This window comes from Drosophila rhopaloa, unplaced genomic scaffold, assembly GCF_018152115.1.
Source record: "Drosophila rhopaloa isolate 14029-0021.01 unplaced genomic scaffold, ASM1815211v1 contig_2, whole genome shotgun sequence".
Lineage (NCBI taxonomy): Eukaryota > Metazoa > Arthropoda > Insecta > Diptera > Drosophilidae > Drosophila > Drosophila rhopaloa.
In genome coordinates this window covers 2803892-2828655 of record NW_025335083.1, presented here as the reverse complement: position 1 = coordinate 2828655, position 24764 = coordinate 2803892, and the positions used below count along the sequence as shown (strand labels likewise).

Below are 24764 nucleotides of genomic sequence, written 5' to 3'. Positions count from 1 at the left end.
GTTATTACAAAACGACTACATTTCGATTTCTATTCCTATATTAATTATTAGTTAATAATTACTATATCTCAAAGGAATATTTTGATAAATTAAAAACACAAAAATAAATAGATGTCCTATTTTAATTTAATTAAACCGGTTTTCCATAGATTTTAAATTTTACCAAGTCCCAAAGAACAAAAAAAAATAAAAACAAGAAAGGAAAGCTAACTTCGGGCGGAGCCGAAGTTGATATGCCCTTGCAGAATACTCTGTAAATTATATTCTTCAAAATAATTCATAAGATGCATTCTTAATACTCATAAAAAATCCCAACTTCCTAACTTTAAAAACACCAAAGTTATGGCATTTCCAATCGTTCAGTTATATGGCAGCTTTAGGATATAGTCGGCCGATCCTTATGAAGTTTGGTAGGTTGGATTGATTGGCCAAATATAAAACCCATAGAAAATCCCAACTTTCTAACTTTAAAAAAACCCAAGTTATGGCATTCCCGATCAATCAGTTATATGGCAGCTATAGGATATAGTCGGCCGATCCCGCCCGTTCCGACTTATATACTGCGTGCAAAGGAAAGAAGGGTGTGTGCAAAGTTTCAATTCGATATCTTTAAAACTGAGAGACTAGTTTGCGTAGAAACAGACAGACGGACAGACAGACGGACAGACGGACATGGCTATATCAATTCAGGAGGTGATCCTGATCAAGAATATATATACTTTATAGGGTCGGAGATGTCTCCTTCACTGCGTTGCACACTTTTGACCAAAATTATAATACCCTCTGCAAGGGTATAACAATAAATTTATTCTTTTTAAAAAAATGTTCTTCCGCTCACCAGCTATAGAAAGACAACTTTTAAGAAAGTTTTAGTCAGATAGCTTTAAAACTGGGGAACTAGTTTACTCGACTCTCCTGGTGATGCTGATCAAGAATATATATACTTTTTATGGTCGGAAATTATAATACCCTCTGCAAGGGTATAAAAAAGTACATTTGGTTTGGACCTTTACTGGTCAAAAGAATAGTCTGTACATTCCCATTTGAAGAATCTGCTGCATCGGCATGAAATATTGACTCAGTCGGACGAGGTGGATGGATTCCAATGCCTTGCAGATGGAAGTTCCGAGTCACTCTCTCTGTGCTTATTGAATTATATGCAGCTCTGGCCGATGCATAATTCAATTAGCATGTGGGAGAGAGCGGGCCAAAGCCTGCAGACACATCCTGTGTCCAACATGACGTATGCGCAATGCCATGGCACCGACGGACAAACAACTGTAGAGGATGGGCTTGGGACTGGGACTTGGACTGGGAGTGGGACTGAGACTGGGTCCGATGCTGCTCCGTTATGAATTACATTTCAATATGCCTCAACGTGTTCATCATTTATTAACCCGACTACGGATGCCAATAGCGGAACGGAGGATCCTTGAGCGCCGCCTGGGAATTGGCTGCGAACCGGAAGCCGGAATGCTACTGAGCGCCGACGAGTGCTTAGCTCCGTTTGCACTTTCCATTTTGTCACAGTTGTCCAACTAAGTGGAAATTTATGCATTACCCGCTCCTTGGCTCAGATCCTGCTGGCTGGTTCCTGGCTGGGTTAATGCTTTATTCACGGTCGAGCGCTTGATGAAAGAGTCATTACACTCATTCATTCATTCAATCGCTGATTCATTCATGAGCAGACGAAGGCGCATGTCCTTTGTTTTCCATTGCCTGCCTCTGAAGCTCCTGTTGTTGCCGTTAATTAATTGATTTTCATTGATGCTTGGGTAGCATTAATCAAACGCCATGTTGGCCCAGCGACCGTGGAAGACTATTGTTATTCTTTCCACGGCGGTGACCCTACTTCCACATTATTTTCCCTGTCTTTCAGCAAAACTTTTCAACCGGCTTGCAGGAATGCAGTTTTTTGTCAAAGTTTTTCATTAACGCTTCACTTGCCAGCGAAGCAGTAGACTACAGAAAAATGGGAGGAAAAAGCAGCATCTGCTGAAATTGCAATTTTTCCTTACCTCAACCAAGGACACTGAGGATCCTTAAGACATTTGAACCTCTTAGTAAATAGCTACTTCGTTTTTTTTGTTTACTAAAACCTATAATTATTTTTAGGTGTACAAAACTATTTTATTTTTCTTTCATTTATAGAATGGAAGAGACAAGATTGTTCGTTTATAATCACGATTTACAGTTACAATCTAATTATTCATCAATTAAAAGTCGATTGTGACCAATGCTCTTAAATATTAACTTTGAATCATGTTCTTATTGCCAAACAAAATAGATACCATATAGGCATTTCTGACATACATTAAGTGCAACAGTTAAAAAATCCATTTCTCTTTAACCAATAAAGTCAACTTTTAATAAAAATTACGTTTTGCAACATTTATTAAATTACTAACTTGTATTTTATATTCTTATATATTAATGCTAACGTATAACTTGAGCTTACGAAAATAATTCTACTTATTTTAATTAAAGTAATTCTTGAAACGCTTTAGTTAATACAAAATGTAAAACTGACGGTCTATTGACGGTCTTCAATTTCTTTGGAAGACTTACAAATAAAGCATATTTAAACTTCCGCCTTGCTTTGAAAGAATTTTCAACATTTCTTAATGCCGTTGAAAAAGTTTTTAAATTGATCACGCATCGCTGACTGAAAACGTGCAGCAATTTATTTGCATCAATGATTGAATTAGAGCAGCAGAATAAACCAAATTTAATTGGATACCTCCAAATAAAATAAATTCCAATACATTTGTTCAGCTTAACAATTTCACAAGCGCAATTACGAAAAAAATCAAAATAAAGAGCTGAAGTTTGCACTTTGGTTGCTGGGCCTCGTGACGCATAAATAAATCATTTCCGCAAACAGCAAAGGGGTTTTGCATAATAGATGGACTAGATTTATGTACGGTAATGTTGCATAAAATATGCATAAGTTATAACCTACATATAATGTATTTATGGATGGCACCGTCAAGCCGGAAGCTTTTAACTTGCTCTAGTCCCAAAACGCGGCTGCCAACGCGGCTTAGTTGGAATCAATTAATTGGCTTGTGGGCTGATTATTCAACAGACGTCCAGAGGGGTTCCATTTCCAGCTTAGTGGTTGACGTTTTGACACTTTTATTGTCATTTTAAGTCATTTGTGTTTAACTGCTTAAGCGGGGACTTATTGGGCGACCTATTTCTGCCAACAAACGATTGCAGTTTAATCGAGGAAATATTTTAGTGAATGAAGCTAAATTCGACAAGCCGAAGTTTATATAAGGTTGCAGGCCCGAAAGGACATACCTATTTGACCAGTTCCTAGTTATACACTAATTATACAATCGACCCTCGAAAATCCAACAATATTAAAAAATATCCTTATTTTTTCTCGTCATCGATGGTTGAAATGTGTTCATATCTTTGTACATGCTAATTTAACCGAATAGTTTTTGTGTTTTTACCAACACATACTATCTGGAAGGTAGACTGAAGATGAATAGATTAAAACATTAATAGAAACTAATTTTATTTTACCGGTGGCTATTTTGAAGTTTGTAATTTAATTTAATTTAATTTGTATACCGTAAATTTGACAAATATTTATTAGTTAAGAAAAGGCTTCATTTTCGTTTCGCAAATAATTGTTTTAAAGAATGAAAAAAGAGACACCTTTGGTGACAAAGCATGCAGTAAAATTTTATAAACATTTTGTTAACTTCGGCAAGACAAAGTTTTCATACTTCTGCAGTCAAAAAGATACTAAACAAGAAAGGAAAGCATATTCTGTAAATATATTCTCCCAAATTATTCATATGATGATCTTAATACTCATAAAAAATCCCAAGTTCCTAACTTTAAAACTCCAAAGTTATGGTCGGATTGATTGGCCAAATATAAAACCCATAAAAAATCCCAACTTCCTAACTTTACAAACACCAAAGTTATGTCATTTCCGATCAATCAGTTATATGACAGCTATAGGATATAGTCGGCCGATCCCGCCGTTCCGACTTATATACTGCGTGCAAAGGAAAGAAGGGTGTGAGATGTCTCCTTCACTGCGTTGCACAATTATGACTAAAATTATAATACCCTCTGCAAGGGTATAAAAATAACGATGTATACGAATAATTATTCGAAAACAGACAAATTTAGCTAATTTTATAACATGAATAAAATAACGTTTGCAAATTTCTATGCTGATGGGTTTTACACTGGGCGAATAAGCTGCATATGGCCAATATTACAGGCAGCAAATTCAGAAAACATGCGTTTTTAACATTGACCTGTGTTCAAACGTACATGTATAGAAAGACGAATGATTTATCATTTTTATATAGCCCTTAAAGCAGACGAACATGGCTATATAAACGCGCCTAGTTAAAGTAACTAAGAAAAACAATGAAGCCATGTCGATTTTGCGCTGCATTTGACATCTTTTCTATGGCAACTACATATATATATTGTTGTCCGATTTTAATTTAATTACCGTAATTTCATAATATTTAAATATTTCCAAATCCCAAAGAACAAAACAAAAATTAAAAACAAGAAAGATATACTTTTTATACCCGTTACTCGTAGAGTAAAAGGGTATATTGTATTCGTGCAAAAGTATGTAACAGCTAGAAGGAAGCGTTTCCGACCCTATAAAGTATATATATTCTTGATCAGGGTCACTAGCCGAGTCGATATAGCCATGTCCGTCTGTCCGTCTGTCTGTCTGTCCGTCTGTCTGTCCGTCTGTCTGTCTGTCTGTCCGTATGAACGCTGAGATCTCGGAAACTATAAAAGCTAGAGGATTGGCATTTTGCATGCAGATTCTAGGAGTTCCTACGCAGCGCAAGTTTGTTTCAAAAAGGTGCCACGCCCCCTTTAACGCCCACAATCGCTAATATACTATTTTAAAAATTTAAATATTTCGGAAAAGTAAAAATGCAGTTTTATTGTGTTTATCAATACCTATCGAAATGTAGAAGAAATTTTTCAAATCGGACCATTCGTTAAAAAGTTATGCGTGATTAAAGTTTCTATCTCCATCTCCCTCGCACTCCCTTTACCTGAGTAACGGGTATCTGATAGTCGGGGCACTCGACTATAGCGTTCTCTCTTGTTTTATTTGTTTTTTTCCGATTGTTCTTATGGGAGCTATATGATATAGTTCCGACTTATATACTACCTGCAATGAAAAGAAAACTTTTGAGAAATTTTCAAGCAGATAGCTTTAAAATCAAGGGTCTAGATTTGAGGGAAATGGACGGACGGACGTACGGACGGACTGACGGACGGACAGACGGATGAACCCTCTGCAAGGGTATAAAAAACGAAACGTAAAATAAATTGTCAATGTCAAAGCACTTTTACTATTAAAGCACTAATATATAATATATAAGCATATATAAACACAAAAACAGGCATTGCATTTTCTATTCATTCTCCTAAGACCAAAATATATTAAATTATAAAGGGCGCCAAAAATCAAAAGTTGTCGCTTATAGAACTAACTATCGATAAGCATCTTCAAAATAATGTGGAAATATGTTCCAGTAAAATTAACTCTTCGTTAATCGATAAACTTTAATGCTAAAAAAAAAGCCAGAATAAAAAATAACAAGAGCAGACCCATCTGTGTGTAAAGTTATTTGTTTGACAAAAACGGTTGAGTAAGAAGTTACATTAGAGAAAGATAGATGGCGCTTTTGACACGTGGATAATTTGTTATCAAATATGGCTAGATGATAAAGTGGAATTTAGTGCCAGTAAAGTTAGTCATTAATTCTTTGTTAATCGATTTACATTAATGCTAAAAATAAAGGCCGAATAAAAAAAAAGAGGAACAGACCCCTCTGTGTGTAAAGTTATACGTTTGGCAAAAACGGTTGAGTAAGAAGTTACTTAAGAGAAAGATAGATGGCGCTTATGTACTGTGGATAATATTTTGCAAGAGATAGCCAGATAATACATGTAAAAATCTATGCTTTCCAGATTTTTGGTAATCAAAAAACGTATATTCTTAATATACATTTTATATACATATACATCATACTATACATTACTTTTATTATTGAAAATAGAAAACAACCCAATTTCGAAATGGTTTCTGAAAAAGTTAAGAATGGAATTGGCGCAATTTCTGTTGGCATTTTTAACAGAAACGGCCACACCGCAGTAACAGCTGCTCGCTGGCACAAGAACAATCAGCAAAACCGAAAAATTGTGCAATTGCTTCAAAAAAACAGAAACAATTGAATAAAAGAGCGCGCAACTTTGTTGATGCCCGTCGGCGGGCGAGAGAGCGAGCGCATTTGTGGATCAAACATTCATCGCAGGAGGATGAAAAGCGCTTGGTGACACATGTCGGATACTTGACGGCCTCCGCGGAATGCAGACTGTTTGGCTGTTGCATAAATTCCGTTAGTAATTTTAACTATTTCTGCCGCCTCTATCGTGGTTGTTGCTGTAGTTGTGCGCGTGTGCAGTGTGTGTGTGTCTCAGTGTCTATATTAGCTTAGCGATATATTTATATTCCTAATTACAAACGTTGTGTCGGCCGCATCGCATTGCCGAATCAAAAGTTTTAGTTTCCCATCGACGGGCGGATCTTTTAGTCGCTAACATTACAACGAACTAACGGTGCTTACGTGCCACACGACGCACATACCGTAATGCCCGAACACACACACAACTTACCGCCTTCACCTTGAAGTGTCTGTCGAAGTGTCGGAATTGCTTCCTATTTATTTGCCATTATTTTAACGGAACTTCTTGCACTGGGAGAGTGGTGTCAAGGTAGCCGTCCTTTGAACAGATTTATGTACATACAAAAAAAATGCAGACTGGGTCAAAACCATAGTATTTCTGGTCGGCAACATTTTTTAATCGAGTGCATTGCAGCTGACTAGTGAACAAAATAAAATATTTTTTTATAAAACATTAATTTGCTATTCATTTATTAATACAAAAATAATGTAATATTGTTGTATTTTATTTTGTTTACAGCGCAGCCTTTGCAATCTAAAACTATAAAATTGTTTAATAATTTAAAAAATAATTTAAAAAATTAAATTGAACATTAAAAAAGTATTTTATTTTTATAATATTTTAAATGTTTTTTTTTAACATGATCTGACTGGTTTAGTTAAATAAAATCTTTTGTTGCGATTGCAAAAAGAGAGAAGTTGTAACAGAAATTTTTTTCAGTAGCCACCCCAAGTATCAGTCTCTTCTAAAATCATCCTGAGTTCTTTGTGTCATTGTTTTGAATTGATCCCTACATACATACATATGCACATATGAACATATGTACATACATTTATGAGAGTCTGGGAAAAAAGTGTCGGCAGCTGATAATAGAACGTCGTTATTGTTCAGTTGAACTTTGGACGATCCTAACATTTGTGACTGTGTTTTTTTGCAACAAGTAAATAATTTCTAATCGTTTCGATTTTTTTTTTTTGCCGAAAAATGTATCGGTTTTAACGTTAGGTATGTAGTCATACTGAATGTGTTAGCGCTTGGAATTTTATATTATGGCTGTAAATTAACGGCAGTGAATAAAGCATTAAAAACTACATATAACAATATTTTTTTTACTTAAATCTATTTCAAAGTGCTGCAAAACAAACTAACTAAAACAAAAAACTTTGAAAAAATTTGGAAAAAATGTGATAATTACACCAATTAAAAAAATGTTATTTATTAATTAAATATTAAATATATTAAATTATGACAATTAACCAAATGTGTGTGTACACTTTTTTGGACTATTATTTTTCAAAGAAAATTCACATTCATTACTGTTTATCTTCAATCATTTAAGGCAAATAGTTTTTTAGTTTAAAAGATTTAAATTAATAAATTTAAATATACCCTTCTACTTTTATTTTGTCTAGAATTTTAGAAATAGGTCTGAACCCAATTTTTTATTATTAGGAATGCTGTTTCGTGTGTGTACTGTACATATTTAAACGGTGCCGTTAGAACTGTAAGAATTGTGGCTGGAGTGAATCTCAAACTGTAATGCCGAATAAAGCAATTGTAGTCTTCCATCTCTCTTTTCCTCACTCACAAAACTCGCATGCGATTAAAAACTACCGCAACAATAGTCATGAAACAAACCCTAATCATTTTGATTTTTTCTCTCTTTTACACCCACAGTCCAGGCGATCGGCACACACACATCACGTGTTTGACTCTGGCAACAATTTTGTGGCCAACGATCACGCGCGAGAATTTCTCGCTCTCTCTCCTTCTGCTCCCACCCACTCCGACTATCGCTCTCGTTTGTGGTCACGATGTTCTCACTACAGCAACTGGTCAGAGCGGCGGCAGCGACATCGAACGGTGGCAGCGATCTCAGCCGGCTGCTGCGCCACATGAGTGGCGCTACAACTACACTGGTAAACAAAATGACAGTAAATTAAAATATTAAAGCTTAATATTAAGATGCGCCTTTTTTTTTTATCAAATTTGATTTGTTTTAATCTTTTTTAATCCTTAATGGCAGAGAAGTGTCTTTGGCCAAAATAAGTTAGTACTGAAGAAAATAATTTAACAAGTCAGTTTGAATATTGTTTATTTTGAGGCAATAAAATAAAAATATTAAAAAAAGCATACATTTTTATAGTACGTAATTATTTATTTTATATATATCATTATTCTATTTCTATTATATTGTGTTCTAAACTAACAGGAAAATATATTAACATTTTTTTTAGTGCACACCGACAGCTACGAAGCACTCTAGTCAGACGAAGTTGGGCGACAACGGCAGTCACGGTTCGCCCTCGCACACGGACGGTCGCAGTCACAGCGAATCAGAGTCAGATTTGGAGTCGGCGCGTGGAGTAAATATTTCAGCACAGCAGTTCGCCAGGAGGATACTGCAGCAGCGCAGCCAGGACATCCAGCGCCACATCCACACCCATACACAGGCAGACAAGGGACCGACTAGAGCCAAGTCCTCGCAACAACAACAGCAGCAGCAGACCGCCACAAAGTTTGCCATGTCGTCGCTAGCGGCAGAACCCCTGCAATCCCAGAAACAGGATGAAATCTCGGCCAGCACGGGCACCGGTGTAGAGTCGCATAAAACAGCCTCTTGCCATGATGTGGGATCCGCGTCGGCCAGCGCCGGCAAAAAGCCCTGCTTCAGCACGGGTCTCGGCGAGATTCTCCAGTTCATGGAGCTTATTGGCAACCTAAAGGTACGTGAAACTGGTTTTTCATCATTTTCTTTCCGATTTACCCTACTCCGCTCGCGCGTCATATGCTCGCATCGATTTTTCCAGAAGCCCTCTTTGGTTTTTTAAAATGTTGAGATGATATAAATATAAATCCCAATCAACGATTACTTCAAATTTTGAAAAAAAAAAACTCAAACTTAAAAAAAAGACAAAAATACATGTTTTATTATATTAAAAATATAATAACCAGGAAACAATAAAGCTTTTATTCCTTCGATTACTTCCATGCACTTCAGGGAAATCCTTTGACTTCAACTAATGTCGCTGAATGCAAGGTTTTAAACGACTTTATATAAAAGATACATATATATATTAAATGGTACTAAGAAAATAATCTATATAAAACCTGAAGAAACCGTGCACTTATTTGATTAACATTGAGTAGTCCTGGTTTTGGTTTTGCTTATTTTGACGGTCCTCCAACTCTAAGACATTTTAGAAGCAACACAAATATGACTCAGCTTTTCTTATAAAACATAATCCAAACCCATTCCCTCCCCGAACCTCGACACCCTCTGGTAATAAACTCATACGTAGGCCAGAAAACCAAACGAAAAATAAACAAAAGTGTGAAATCCAAAGCAAATAGAATGCCAACATGTATTTATTTACGTTTTGTATAATCAATTCTTTTTTCGTTCTTTCGCTTTTTATTTTTTGGTATATTTGCGAATGTCTTCTATAATGTCAGCGACAACCTCGCTCTTGTGTCCCCCTTGAGCAAATTTGTATAGTCGGTTGCCAAGAAATTTATATATCTAATGTATATGAACATTTGCATACAGTTTTGTTCGTGAGTTTTAAATTATTTTTGTTTAAAAACAATTTAAAATTAATTTTTTGCCCACAAGGTTACTGTTTATCAGAAATTAGTGATAGAAGCTCAGACAAAGTGCAAAGTCTATCGAGCAAGAAAATGTATCTTTATATAAAGCACACCTGTATGTAAACTGACAAAGGCAAACAGTGCAAAATTTAAGAGCTACACACGTTCTAGAGCAATTAGCTTTGCTTTTATCTAATCAGCACAGTTGAAACTTAAACCCATCTTCAGAATGACGAAAATCCCAAAGCACGGGACGCAATTCCTTATCGACAAGTTGCAGAAAGTGAATCGCTTAATCTCCGCAACAAAATTGCAAAAATATACAAAAAGTTCAGGCAAAGTTCCAAATGGCTCACGTGAGCATGATAATGTTTTGCTGTTTTTTCCTTCTGAAATGTTACGGATTCATCGTCAAATTTAGCATGAGCAATACTCAACCGCCAGCATTGACGTAAGCAGGGCAACAGAACTGAATACACCACAATAATATTTTCACAATGCCAGTTTTCCAAGTTTTCTTTATTTTCTATTATACATATGCGATTGCATGAAGAACGTGCAATCGCAAAAAAAAGGCGCGTGACTTTGATCTTGGCCTTCAAATTATAGACGCGTTCTTTGAAAGTTGATGGGGCTCCTCTACGGTGGGTGAGGGTTCGTTCGAGGCGATAATACATTCTATATTTTTTCCAAACTGAAACGATAGCTATTAGTGTGAAGTGAATATTAGAAACAAAAATTGTATGTTGTTATATTGATTATTTATGTGGTTAAATAGTTTAAGCGAATCACAAGTAATGATTCAATCAGGCAATTGGTTGTTAGTATAGCTAATCAAATTGAATCGCAATTTTAAATGAATTTGTTATATCATTATTAAAATTATCTGTCCGTAACTTTTAGATTTTTACAATCAAACCATTTTTATATAATATAATAAATTAAAATGATTTATTTTTAATTTAATTAGCTGATGAACTCATCTTTAACTCTAGGTTTATTAATAAACTTTTATTTCATCCTATTGGAACATTATTTTAATTAATCAATGGAACTCCATTTATTGCTCGATTTATGTGTGTAGTAAATGAATATGCAATTATAGAGAATACCCATCATAATGCATGTAGTGCTCACCTAGTCGGTTTCAGTTTATAGATAACAAAATGGTCTGATAAGTTATTCGATTTATTACGTGACCACAAACAGATCGGGCCCTATAAGCAATAATCCCGATAACTGACGGATATGATTGCAGCAGAATGCTGACTTCTTGCAGTTTAATAAAACAATAATATCATTCAATAGGAAAACTACCACTGGCATCAGAGAAAATAAGAAACTTTCAACGTCTATTGGACCTTGTTACCCTAACGTCGGTTTCTATAAATAAAACGTTTATTGATCAAATAGCAACAGCCTAGAACCACCCTCGCTGGCACGTTTGGGTTGAACCTTGATGTGTGCAACGAGTCAACCCGGCAACGATGTCACCGAAGTCGCTTTGTGGTTTTTTAATTAGCCAAAGTGGCGGGAGGTATGTTAGTTGGGTTCTCTATGCACAATATTAAGAAGTCTCAAAGCTGTCTAAGCAAAGTAGTAGTACCTTCAACAAGTCATTTAATGTAATTAATAACTTACCCAAAATATATGTACGAAATCTAGAAAAATACGTTAAATTAAGACAAATGCTTTATAATTTGTATACTTAAAGTAACTTATGGCTTTTCCAACTTCTCTTGCAGCACACAAAACGCACCGGATGGGTGCTGCGTGACGTCAACGACTGCGAATCGATTTCGGGACACATGTACAGGATGAGCATGCTTACCTTCCTGCTGGATGGCAGCGAGGGTCTCAATCAGATCCGCTGCATGGAGCTGGCATTGGTGCACGATTTGGCGGAGAGTTTGGTGGGTGATATTACCCCCTTTTGTGGCGTTTCCAAGGACGAAAAGCGGGCCATGGAGTTTAAGGCGATGGAGGATATATGCAAGTTGATCGAGCCACGTGGCAAGCGCATTATGGAACTGTTTGAGGTGGGTTACTCACCAAAAACTTTGATTTGTAGGACGTATTTTTAATACACATCAATTTGCAGGAATACGAACATGGACAGACGGCCGAGAGCAAGTTCGTGAAGGATCTGGATCGTCTGGACATGGTGATGCAGGCGTTCGAGTACGAGAAGCGGGACAATTGCCTTCTGAAGCACCAGGAGTTCTTTGACTCCACGGAGGGCAAATTCAACCATCCGTTTGTAAAGAAGCTGGTCAATGAGATCTACGAGCAGAGGGATGTATTGGCCAAGGCCAAGGGTGCCACACCTCCGCCGGCCATTGAGGTGCCCAACATGGAGAGGCCCTCAAAACTGGCCAACGGGCATGACAGCTCAAGTTGAGCGTTATTCTAAGAACCAGTCTTAGGCTAGCACATAAACACATCCTCACATATAAACTACCACGCTCTTAACTTGTAAGCCAATCCAACTAACAAACTGTTAAGCCTACCTCGACACGCTCATAGCTAGATCTAACTCTTAACACACTAATTTATTGCGAAAGAATCCGAAAAGATGGATCTGATGGGGAGTAGCTATCAATTATTCTGAACAAACACCTGTTGAACTCGTCTCCTTAGTTCAATTCCCTTTAAGTTAAGCGTAAAGTTGCGGATCGAGTTTTATCTAAATATTCAATTGATCTGGCTAAGAAACACAATTGTACATAACTAAAATGAATTGTAGTTTATTTTAAAAGTGATGACCTAGACGAGGCGAATTATTGTAAATGTTGTCCTAGAGCAATTTTATTCAAACAGCCGAACTTATAAATCAAAATGTAAGACCAGAAGAAAAATCAAAAGGCTTGGTATTTTCTAATAACTTGGTCGCACCTGCAATACTTTTAACCTTGAACCGAACAATTGTAACCAAAATTATACTTAGTTTAAATTTGTGAATTAGGCAATATATAAATACAGACACGCTGCAGACGTGGCTGAGAACAAAGCACCAATTGTTTAATTGCTCACAAACATGAAAATTTATTGACGAAACATAGAAATATAATCCAAAAGGGGCGGAAACTGCAGCACTTATCAGACACGCTTGCTATGTATTCTGAAACAAATTACAGACAATTATCTTTAAAGATTTGAGTAAACATATGGTTAGCAAACCTTCAATGACAATGAACTGACTTTCGCGGGAGGAAGTTTGGTGTGAGTGCTGCCCGTTCTTCTTGGCTTTATCTGCTGGTCAAAGGTGGATTTGTCTACGGGATTACATAACAGAAATATGAACTGACTTACGATGCACTGTTATAATCCGATCTGTTTGACCCATCGCATTCTTTGCCCTGCATTTGTACTCCCCAAAGTCTCGCTTTGTAGTTGGACGCAGTGTGATTCGCATCACAATGCGGTAGGCATAGTCCACTGTGACGGACTCGTAGGAACCTCCTTGCAGCAATTCGGAGTCCTTCAGCCAGAAGTTCACCGAAGCCGGCTGCGATTCTGTGATGCACTCCAGCGTCAGCTTTTGGCCCAGTCCCACGTAGATGGTATCGTATCGAGTCCAGATTGTGGGAGGAACTGCAACAGGTAAGGACACTTGTTAGACGACTTCGAAATAATAATAACAATGAAACAAAAATTAAGCCCCATAAGAAAGTTTTGCAAGTTCGATACTCAACTCTTATTTAATAAATAAGTTACCGACGCTGTTTTTATACTCTTGCAGAGGGTATTATATTATTATTATTATGTTATTGTATGTATTCTTGATCTTGAATTACGAGTTGATATAGCTACGTCCGTCTGTTGATATACAGTTTGCGAGCTCTGTTTAAAAACTAGAGATTTAAAACTTTCGCAATCGTATATTTTTATGTGTTCGTACATCTTTCAAACTTAGTCGAAATCGGACGTCTATATTCTATAGTTGGCATATTTTATACCCTTGCAGAGGGTATTATAATTTTGGTCAAAAGTGTGCAACGCAGTGAAGGAGACATCTCCGACCCTATAAAGTATATATATTCTTGATCAGGATCACCTCCTGAGTTGATATAGCCATGTCCGTCTGTCCGTCTGTCTGTTTCTACGCAAACTAGTCTCTCAGTTTTAAAGCTATCTAATTGAAACTTTGCAGACACCCTTCTTTCCTTTGCACGCAGTATATAAATCGGAACGGCCGGGATCGGCCGACTATATCCTATAGCTGCCATACAACTGATTGATCGGAAATGCCATAACTTTGGTGTTTGTAAAGTTAGGAAGTTGGGATTTTCTATAGGTTTTATTTTTGGCCAATCAATCTGACCTACCGAATTTCATGAGAATCGTCCGACTATATCCTATAGCTGCCATATAACTGTACGATCGGAAATGCCATAACTTTGGTGTTTGTAAAGATAGGAAGTTGGGATTTTTTATGAATATTAAGAATGCATCATATGAATAATTTTGAAGAATATAATTTACAGAGTATTCTGCAAGGGTATATCAACTTCGGCTCCGCCCAAAGCTAGCTTTCCTTTCTTGTTTTAAATGAGTCCTTATTGCTGTTTATGCCAAATTTTACAGAACCTATCCCTTGAGATTTTATTAAAACGGTTGACTATGTGTGCTTGGGTACTGCGCTAAAGCCCTGTTAGAATCTTACCAATTTCCCCATATTTGGAAGGAATCATTTTTTATTCCTCTTCACAGGAAAGGTAAAAAGTTTGATGTCAGTAATCAAAGTTGTCTGCTATTCTTAAGCCTATTGAAAATATGATTACTCCTCAGTAGTTCTTTGGTAGGGCATATGACTCTGTTCGGAAACCCGACTTTTTTAAAAAATCTTACTGGTCTGACTATATCCGATAGCTGACATAACTATGTGATTTTTTTTATTGTTGTACATATATATCGGTGGTTTTTGACCAAAATTAGTTTTGGGTCGACCAATTTCTGGAATAATTTAGAAATCGATTATTTTTTTTTATAAATAAAAATCTCATATACCGATTACATAACCAATATCAAATAAATCAATAACAAATAACCATTTTTCAGTTTTATTTATTAAAGGTTCAGTCGTTACGGTCCCTTGTCATTGCAGACTCATGCTGTATGTCGTTAGAATCGTATTAAAAAATGTTGATCACCCTGTTGATAAATATTTAATTTAGGCACTTGTCTATAGCGTTTCTTCTTGTATTAAGAAACGCTATAGACAAGTGCCTAAATTATACCTATTCCTCAGTTCACTAATTTCAAAATACGACGCATTTGGAAAATTTATGAAACGCCATCTGCAGAACGGCAGTGCAAACATCTGTTGAGAGACGATATTGACCGAATACGTTTTTAGCGCGAGGTCTCTAAAGTGTTTTTTGATTTGTGGACGTTAAAGTGGGCGTGGCAACATTTTGAAATAAACTTGCGCTGCAAAAGAAAACCTAGAATCTGCATGCTCTTGTAGATCTCCACTTTCATACGGACTGAGAGACGGACAGACGGACGTGGCGTAAACAACTCTGCTTTTGATTCTGATCAAATGAAGTATATATTCTTCATTTTGTAGGATCAAAAACGCGTCCTTCTATCTGTTACATACTTTCCAACGAACACAATATGTATATCCCCTAGAAAAATTCATAATTGACCAGCCATAAGAATATATAATATAATTATGACGAGTGATGTAAAGAAGAGGAAAATAAATATCCCTCATAAATGATGAGATAATAAATGAGAGTCTATTAAGTCATCATACTTAATTTGGTTAACGACTACTAACGTTGTGTGCGATAAGGGTTAAGAAAAAATATGGGTCATCCTATTTTAAAAAATTTGTCGATTTTTTTACCCAACTTTTTATACCCTTCAGAGGGTAATTTCAGACAATAGTTTGCAAGACAGTGAAGGAGACGTATCCAACCATATATAGACACATTGCCTTAAAAAACCCTGCCTTTTAAAATTATTATCTTTTTGATGTACCTTTTTTTTGGATTCTAAGAACTCGAGAAATCGTGACTTTTTAATAACATGCGTGACGAAATTTGGGTCTAATTACCTAATTCCAATACTTATGATGAAAGACCTCATCGCAAATTTGTAAGGTCACAGAGACCAAACTTTGTTTTAAGTGATCACAATTACATAAAACATAAAAAAAAGCTTTTTATATCCAGTTTTATAAGGGAAATTAAAAAAAAAAACAAGATGAGATTTTTATTTCTTAAATTGTTTTTCGGGTTAAATAACACAAATTGACAAAAAAAACTTAGAAGTTTATTTCCTTTCTCGTTTTTATAAATTAATAATTAAGTACACTATCATACACCCAGAAACAAAAGTTATAAATTAACCGAAAATGTCTCTTTATGTGTCACTTTTCAATTTGCTTTTTTCTTCTTTTAAAAACTTACGGAATCAGCTTAAAATTGTATATGGTTTTTCTTAATCAAGGACTGAAGATTCTAAAATTTGACAAGCAATCGAATGAAGCTTAATAACACTTTGTGTTTTCACTTATTTAAGAAACATTTGACTTCACTTAAGACCAAATAGGTTGGTTTTAAATTGTTTTTTAATGAGCGAAAAAGCGATAACTGCGATTGTGTTTGTATTGACTAGTAGTCAATCTCTAATCTGGAGTAAAAATTGTAGTTTAAGTAAACAATCTATATTAAAAGCGATGGTTTTCCAGCTCTATCCAATACTTACAGTTCACCACCAGCATCACGCGTTTGCTGACTGTGGGTGGCACCCCGTTGGAGGCGATGCAGAGGTAGGCGCCCGTGTGGGTGCGCTGCACCTGCCACAGGGTGAGGTTCTGGCCCTCCACGCTGTACATCTCCCGATCGCCGTCGTCCGAAAGCAGGAGCGGAGCAGAGCCCTCGCGACGCCAAGTGATGGTGGGCACGGGAACTCCTGTCGCACTGCAAGTGAGCGTAACATTCTGTCCCGAGGCACGAACCACATCCTGACTGGTTTGGTAGTCCACGATGTCGGGTGGCACCACCACGTCCAAGTAGCCCATTTGGCTCTTCATTGGATCCGTGTTGATTTGGCACATGTACCTACATATAACAAACAGTATAATTTAGTAGACCATTATAGTGAACAACGAATATATGCCGAGTTTCATAGTTTGTCAACTATATGGGATTCAAAACCCATTTTTATAAAATCAAAAAATGTTTCACTGATACAAGCTCAAAATTTTCATAAGATTTTCGTCTATATACTCGTACAGTATATACAACGGCATCACAAAAAGTGATTAATTATTCGTATTCATATAAGATTCGAATATTCAGCATATAGTGTTCGTTTTAGTTGGTCTAATCTATCTTGTATTGCCCTTTTAACTAACTTTCAATAATTTAATTCTGTTCTGAAGTGACATGAGCAAATAGAGTTTTAGTTGAGATCTGAATGATTCGATTCCAAGATGACAATTATCTTAGACATCAGAGGTATTAAAACAGTTTACTATTTTTTTCCTAAAAATATTGTGTAAAAAATCATGTTTGGAGACAATATGTATCATACACTCTAAACAAAGCAGTGTGCTTTTGACTGTGAAACCGTGTATGTAAACCCGACCTCCGCCCCAATAAATACAGTTCTTAAGGTAATCTTATTCTATTACTCTTAAACTCATGATATCCGAGTTAAACGAATTCACGTATTATATTATATAGTATCCTTTATTATTTAATACACCATTAAAACATAATACTATAAACACTGTTTTAAAACCACTCACCATCCGCGATCCGATTCCTGGACATCGCGTATTTTCAACTGCCAGATGCGGTGCTCCGTGTGGGAGATGCCGATTCGATGGTTCTTGGTGATGACGTGGTTCTGGATGCTCAGAATCGTCTGCGTGTCCACTCGCAGCCAGGCCACCTTGAAGCTAACCAAGTCGTGGACAACACACGTGAGCAGGCCATCCCGTCCCACGGGAACCGTTGAGTTGTTGATGGGACCACTGAACTTGGGATCCGCTGGAAAGGAAGAGGGCAGCAAACCCAATTGGTTGACATTTACGGCTTTCATCATTAGGGCGCTAAATGGGGCGGGCACAACGCATCTGGTGGGTGGTTTATGAGGCTTGCAAATGTTAGACATTGGCATTTGCTCTGTTTTCATTTCAAGAAACTCGGGCGCAAACGTTTAATTCAATTAAAAAATAACCTTTTTTATTGTGTGGCCTATTTCCTTTGGGTTTTTTAATCCACAATTATCAGGATAATTATTACTATTCTCCTTCTTTCTTATTTCTGCGTGAGTCTGCAGAATGTCACCAGCCTTAGCAGAATATGTTCAACATCTGCCAGATTGCCCTCCAAAGTGGTCAACGATTTCAAAATTGTTCAACAGTCATAAATTTGTTGAGGCTAACATTGAGCCGAGACAGCAGCAAATAATCCAACAATTAGTGAAATTAACTTTTTTTAGAGATGACAGCTGTGCTCGACAAATAAGGTGTTTCATATAAGGAAAATTTTGTCGCAATGTTTAGAGCTTTGAGATAGTACTAGGTGGTCTACTACCTACTTACTAAAAAACTCTAAAAGGTTTTTGTGGTTAATTTGATAACACGGTTAATTTTTTTGGTCGGTTGAAATAATTGCCACATTTGGAGTCGCTCACCCCACCATTCAGCGATTTGGATAATATTTTGATAATAAGACTGCGTTGCACAAAAAAATTCAGGATATATAATTTCTAAAACATTTCGAAATGCTGATTTGTAATATGGCCACGAAAAAGTTTTCGTACTTCAGAGTTTATCATTTTTGAGCCTCAATAACAGGCAAACGGATTTATGGATTTGAATATGACCAAGTGCCACCTTTCGCGTTGGATTATTTGTTTTCTAAAATAATTAGAGTTTTTTTTATTAGAAACGTGAGACAAAATGTTTCCCATACATTTCTTAAAAAAAAAGAAAGGAAGCCATCTTCGGCAATATAAAGTTTTTATACCCTTGAAACTTTTAGAAAAATTAAATATTCCATATTTATATTTCGATGACTAAAAACAACAAAGCTAGGTCGATTTTCCGATCGTTCCAATGGCAGCTATATGTTATAGTCGTCCGATTTTAATAAAAGTAATATCGCAGACGACAAAGTTATACTTTTACTTCCCTTTTTTCATGATTGTTCCTATGGTAGCTATGTATATGATGTAGTATGCCGATACGACCCATCCGACTTATACAATACAATAAAAACGAGGACGGAAGCTAACTTCGGCAAGCCGAAGTTTTAATACCCTTGCAGACTTTGCCGAAATTGCTAAAACTGAAAAAGTAGCGAAACGAATAAGGTATACATAAATAAACTAGATTTGCGTCGTTTGATGTCAATTGCTTTTATACTGCAAAAATGTCATATAAAAATGGAAAAGAAGGGATACTTTCGCAGCCTTTAACTATTTTTCCTACGGAAGCTATAAGAAATAGACGTCCGATCGGTAAGCGCTTTTACCCTAATCAAGATATGCGTAAATAAATAAGACTTGGAAAAATGTATGTCAGTAGCTTACACACTACGCGAAAAATTCAGAAAATCATCAAATTTGTACCGATTTCACCCTGTTGTTCCTATGGGAGCTATAGGATATAGACGTCCGATCGCCAAGCGCTTTTACCCTGATCAAGGTATGCATAAAAAAATAAGATTTGGAAAGATTTATGTTAATAGCTTTTACACTGCGCGAAATATCTTCCATTCTTGAAAGTTATATCCGATTGTTCCTATGGGAGCTATAGGATATAGACGTCCGATCGCCACGCGCTTTTACCCTGATCAAGGTATGCATAAAAAAATACGATTTGGAAAGATTCATGTCAATAGCTTTTACACTGCGCGAAATATCATCAATTCTTGCAAGATATATCCGATTGTTCCTATGGGAGCCATAGGATATAGACGTCCGATCGGGGCGATTTTCAAACTTGATCTGCGTACACATGTTTTAGGACGAGTGTGAAAGTTTCAGATCGCTAGCTTTTAAACTGAGCTCGCAAACGGTATTGAAACAGACGGACAGACGGACAGACGGACATGGCTATATCGACTCCCCTATTGATCCTGATCAAGAATATATATACTTTATAGGGTCGGAAACGTCTCCTTCACTGCGTTACAAACTTCTGACCAAAATTATAATACCCTCTGCAAGGGTATAAAAAGGCTTGTTTGCAAAGTTTTATTAAAATAGCATTGCGTAGAAACAGACACAGGAACTGGCGGGCAGTCATGACTAGATACTGATCAAGAATAAATATATATTCTATTCTTGATCAGTATATATCCATGTCTATAAATATATATACTGTGTTGCAAACTTTTGACTGAAAGTATGAAACCCTCGCCAAGGGAATACAAATTGATGTGGGAAATAAGGTAGTCATACTTTTTCGTTGATAGTTATCAAAATCTTAAAAATCTTAAAAATGTTTGGAAAGAAATATCTAATAGCCAAATTTGGAATCTGGTATACAAACTTGTTCTTTTCATTGATGCACAAAATAAACGTCAAATTTAATTGCTTAAAAATCGTATACGCTATTTATTTATCTTCTTAGATTGACTTTTAGTGATAACCAAAAAATATCATAGGCCTAACATTTTGGCACTAACCCTAACCTTGAACCCCATCGCCTAAGTCCCAACACCTATTGACTTTTTCTGGTAGATGCCTGATTCAGCTCTACTTGAGTCGCATCGCAATCAAGCTGCCCAACCGCAAGACTTCGACATTTGACGCCAGTCAACTTAACCACCAGAATTCCGACCGCACACCGACCTCAGACCATCGCAAACACAACAATTGGAGGGAGGCATAAAATATGGAAAGAATCACATCACATGCCTAGCAAGTAGCATGACTTTGTGGCCAGGAGACGAGGTCTCCAGCTCCTCACCTCCTCACACAGCAAATACCTAAATTACAATTATGACCAAATAATAACCCGAAAAAATGCAAAAACCTAAAGAGCGGAATGGGCAGGTGCTAGTACCTGGAAAATTGTAAAAAGCTGGCTACACCTTTACATTTGGGGGGCCCAACGCATTGATTGCGGCATGGGTGTATGGGTGTGGGCGTGATTCAACCAAACTAGCATCAAATTGGGGAAGCCTGCGATGCCATGCCATATAGCCTATAATTTGCGATTATGTTTGGGTCGGGGTCTGGCCAAAGTAGGGTGTTTTCGGTCCGAGTCGGGGTTGCACCTTTCGCCCTTTAAACGCGAGAGACGCCATTGTTTGACTGCTTTCAGTTGATATGGTTTCTGTTTTTGTTGTGATTGCAATTTGGCTATTGCATGTTTGCATATTGAAACAGTCAAAAGAAAGGGACGAGCGAGACTTTTTAGACCATAAAACATATAATATTTGCACTGAGAATAAAAAACTCGGCCAGAAAAATATTTCCATAACTTTAAGTGATCCGGGAACCCCAAAGGTCAAAAAGTTACAAAATTACTGCATTAAAACTGTTTAGGAGTGTTTACATTATTTATAAATAAAACCTTTCCTGCATAACATATTTATTTTATAAAATTGCAAGATCGCCATCTTTCTTCAAAACAAGGTTTTCAAAATTTTTTGAATTTTTCTGTAAATGTATAAATAATATGAGAATGACACTCGAATGACACTCCGGCAAAGACATCATTACTGTTTGCACATTTATTTCCAATACAACTTCTCGTTATAGTTTATACTTATAGAAACATAAATGGTTAGGTCGACTCGGCTTATTGGGTTTTCTTCTATATATAAATACTTTCATCAAAAAATTAAGTGCAACAAATTTATTACTATGGTCAAGACCTTGAACTGTAACGGAAAGTTGAGTAACTTTGAAATAAATAAATATTTATAAAATATTTCAAAGGTTAAGTCTATAAAGCGTCAACGTATTTTTTGACACCAATATTCGATTAGTGTCAGCTTTTTTGAGTGTATAAAAGGCCCTTTTTACCTAAGTCCTGCTTCATTTATGTCTGCAAGGTAAGGCAATTTCGCGTTTAACTTTTTCGCCACTATACGCCTTTGTTGTTGCCGCTTTTTTTAGAGGAAATTGACTATGAGTTGTTAAATGTATTCCTGTTTTCTGGCACGATTTGTATCGCTGGCCGAAGGCTTAAGCCGCAATTTCCCCATCAAGTTCGAGCAAATCCGGCAGAGTCCTTTCCCCACGCCGTTGAACTTGAAACGGAAAGTGAATGTCCTGTCTCCTGTTAGACACTCCAACCGTCTGCAGGCGAGTGCAGGCGAAAAGAATCACAATCAGCACGCAATGTCGCCAAAAAAAGAAAAATAACCCACTGCAGTGCCTGCAACACCCGAATCTCCCACCGAAAACCCGGCACTTCAGCGGCAGAAACCACCAGCCACGAATAGAAAAATGAAAATAACGCAGAGTGCAATAGGAAGTGGGAAACGTCGCCTTTCCGCGACTGTCTGTCTGCCTGCCCGCTGCGAAGGCCATGGTGGGTGGTGGATGGTGGTGGTTGGTATGTGGGCGGTGGGTGGATTGGGGCAGAGCTCCGTGGGGTGCATCACTCCTTTGAGCCACTTCTCACTTTCTTATCGCACGCTGCGGCTAGCCTGCCAATATTTATGTTTATTTTGCATCTGGCACATTGATTTAAATAACGAATTTCGAACTTTGATATATTTATCGCACTTGGCTCGCCAAAGTCAAGGAAAATTTGTTTTGTTTTTTGCAGGCCATTTTGCCTGGCGGAAGTTGCCCCTCGTTTCTCTTCCGCAGTCCTCCTCCGGATGCCCCTCCGCCCTGTCTGGGGAATATGTTGGCCACAGTTTATTCACTTATGGACTCGTTGGACTTCCGATTACCAGCTGCCTTCCATTTTATCCGCTGCTGCTGGTATTTACAACGCTTTTCGGTAGCACTTTGGTTTCAGATAGTTTGCAGTCAATTAGTTGTACGTTTTCGTGCTTATATTTTGTGGCGGGTTACAAAATTTTATCTAGTAGACAGATTAACATTTAATTGTCAAGATAATTACCTTTCGAAAGGTGCAGTTAAGACCAATAAATTAAATATGATGGATTTTTACTGCACAGCTAAATTAGTAATTTTAAAATAATTGTTCGCTGTTTGGAAATGTTCCATTACGACTTATTTAAGAATTGTTATTACTTAAGATCCGACAACTTGATTTAAAATTTTGATAAAATATAAAATAATATAAAACACAAAACTTGATCTGTATATATGTTTTATTAAATTTTGGTTATACTAATAAGGAATAACATAAAGATTACTGCGTAATAAAAATAAAACGTGTTTGGGGTGCCATGAAATTTACATATTTCCTATTCCGTGGCTTACATTTCGACAAGCTTTTAAATTAAAATAAAAAAGGTTCTTAACGGAATCAAAATTAAACAGCCGTGTTGTTTTATTTTGGTAACGTTTGTGCAGGAGTTGTAGCGCTGCATTGGTACTTGGAATATGGGAGTATTAACTTTTGTTCACATGCCTAAGTCATTCCTTTAAGTTAACCATCTCATCGGTCGACTTACAATTGTTTAACTCCGAGAAACTGGCGTGGCTAAAGCAGAGGCACTGCGTCAGCAGCAGCCAGATCCCAGGAAAACCCCTTCCCATGTTCCCAGCTTAACGGCGACCAAAGTGCGAAACTTTCAAAATATTGTTTTACTTATTTTTATTATGCCACTTTCACTGGTCAAATAGCCAAGCCAAACTTCCGCCGCACAGTGCAAATTTATTTTTTCCGGTTTTTTGGTAAAGTTTTCCGCCGATTGCCAGGGACAGACGTCCGCACACTCTTGCAACTGGCCGCGAACTGCGAGCGTAGCTGATAATCAACTGTCAAAATTCATGTTCAAAATTCAAATGCTGCTGCCTGGCGAGGCGGTGGCGTTGCGCATGTGTCCTGCGGCTGGCGAGGTGGCAGGATAAAGGATGGAGGATGGGGGATGGGGGTCGGTTGGCCAATAGTCAAGGTGCCCGCAGCCAAGAGACGGAGGTATGCAGTAGTAAATGTTTCATTCATAAAGCGCCCGGCGTAACATTTCCATATGCACGTGACGCTGTTGCTCCAATGGAGTAGGGAAAGTGACACATCATTGGTATTTGGGGGCGGATGGGGTCTTTCATCTCCTTGCCAACTCCAACTAAATAACTCACCCAATACCATTCTAATTAACCCCGAAATTCCGCACATCTCTTACCGAACTTTCACCTGTCTTCGCATCCTTTGGCTTCCTGCTTTTATGCCACGCTTGCACTTTTCCAACTGGCTTGGTTTGCATGTGTGAGCTTTTTAATAAGTTAGCAATGAGTTCGCTTCGCTTCGCTATTTGCGCACAATTAGCGCTTTTCAATAGCGATAACAATAATGATAATAAGCAAGCGGAGTTTGCTTGATTGTTGTTGTTTTCTCCAGGGCACATCTTCTGCTGGCACATACAAGTTTCTTACGACGTGTGCACTCTTAAGGCACTTTCTTCGAATTACGTTTTATTTGTATTTGGGCTCTGACTTAACAACCAAACGTGATGGAAGATGTTGATTAACAGTTTATAACTCCAGTTCCGTCTCCCTCTATTTTTAAATCAAATAAATGATTTTGATAATTTAATCACATTATCATTTTAGTAGACTTA

At 37.1% G+C, this 24764-nt stretch overlaps 2 protein-coding genes across 3 annotated transcripts; one reads left to right on the top strand and one right to left on the bottom strand.

Annotated features, from left to right (window-relative positions):
* Positions 1-6166: 6166 nt before the first annotated feature.
* LOC108047293 lies at positions 6167-13085 on the top strand. Of its 2 annotated transcripts, none has more exons than XM_017127407.2 (5): positions 6167-6416; positions 8161-8402; positions 8721-9209; positions 11820-12113; positions 12176-13085. In XM_017127407.2, the coding sequence occupies exons 2-5, from the start codon at positions 8298-8300 to the stop codon at positions 12473-12475; spliced, it is 1188 nt and encodes a 395-aa protein (XP_016982896.1). In that variant the 5' UTR covers positions 6167-6416; positions 8161-8297; the 3' UTR covers positions 12476-13085. The 2 variants fall into 2 exon arrangements, with proteins under 2 accessions (XP_016982896.1, XP_016982897.1); XM_017127408.2 differs by lacking the exon at positions 6167-6416 and adding an exon at positions 6496-6792.
* Positions 13086-13101: 16 nt separating this feature from the next.
* LOC108047294 (opioid-binding protein/cell adhesion molecule homolog) lies at positions 13102-23742 on the bottom strand. The gene is made up of 6 exons (XM_017127409.2): positions 23658-23742; positions 17843-18086; positions 16795-17150; positions 13387-13668; positions 13255-13326; positions 13102-13195 (listed from the first exon to the last, which is right to left on the bottom strand). The coding sequence occupies exons 1-6, from the start codon at positions 23740-23742 to the stop codon at positions 13104-13106; spliced, it is 1131 nt and encodes a 376-aa protein (XP_016982898.1). The 3' UTR covers positions 13102-13103.
* Between the last annotated feature and the right edge of the window lie 1022 nt (positions 23743-24764).

Coding starts and splice junctions, on each gene's coding strand:
- LOC108047293 (XM_017127407.2), top strand. CDS start 8,298: ATGTTCTCACTACAGCAACTGGTCAGAGCGGCGGCAGCGACATCGAAC. Junction 9,210..11,819: donor AGCTTATTGGCAACCTAAAG/GTACGTGAAACT, acceptor CTTCTCTTGCAG/CACACAAAACGCACCGGATG. Junction 12,114..12,175: donor GCATTATGGAACTGTTTGAG/GTGGGTTACTCA, acceptor ATCAATTTGCAG/GAATACGAACATGGACAGAC.
- LOC108047294 (XM_017127409.2), bottom strand. CDS start 23,742: ATGGGAAGGGGTTTTCCTGGGATCTGGCTGCTGCTGACGCAGTGCCTC. Junction 18,087..23,657: donor TTTCTCGGAGTTAAACAATT/GTAAGTCGACCG, acceptor CTTCCTTTCCAG/CGGATCCCAAGTTCAGTGGT. Junction 13,196..13,254: donor TCAGTTCATTGTCATTGAAG/GTTTGCTAACCA, acceptor AATTTGTTTCAG/AATACATAGCAAGCGTGTCT.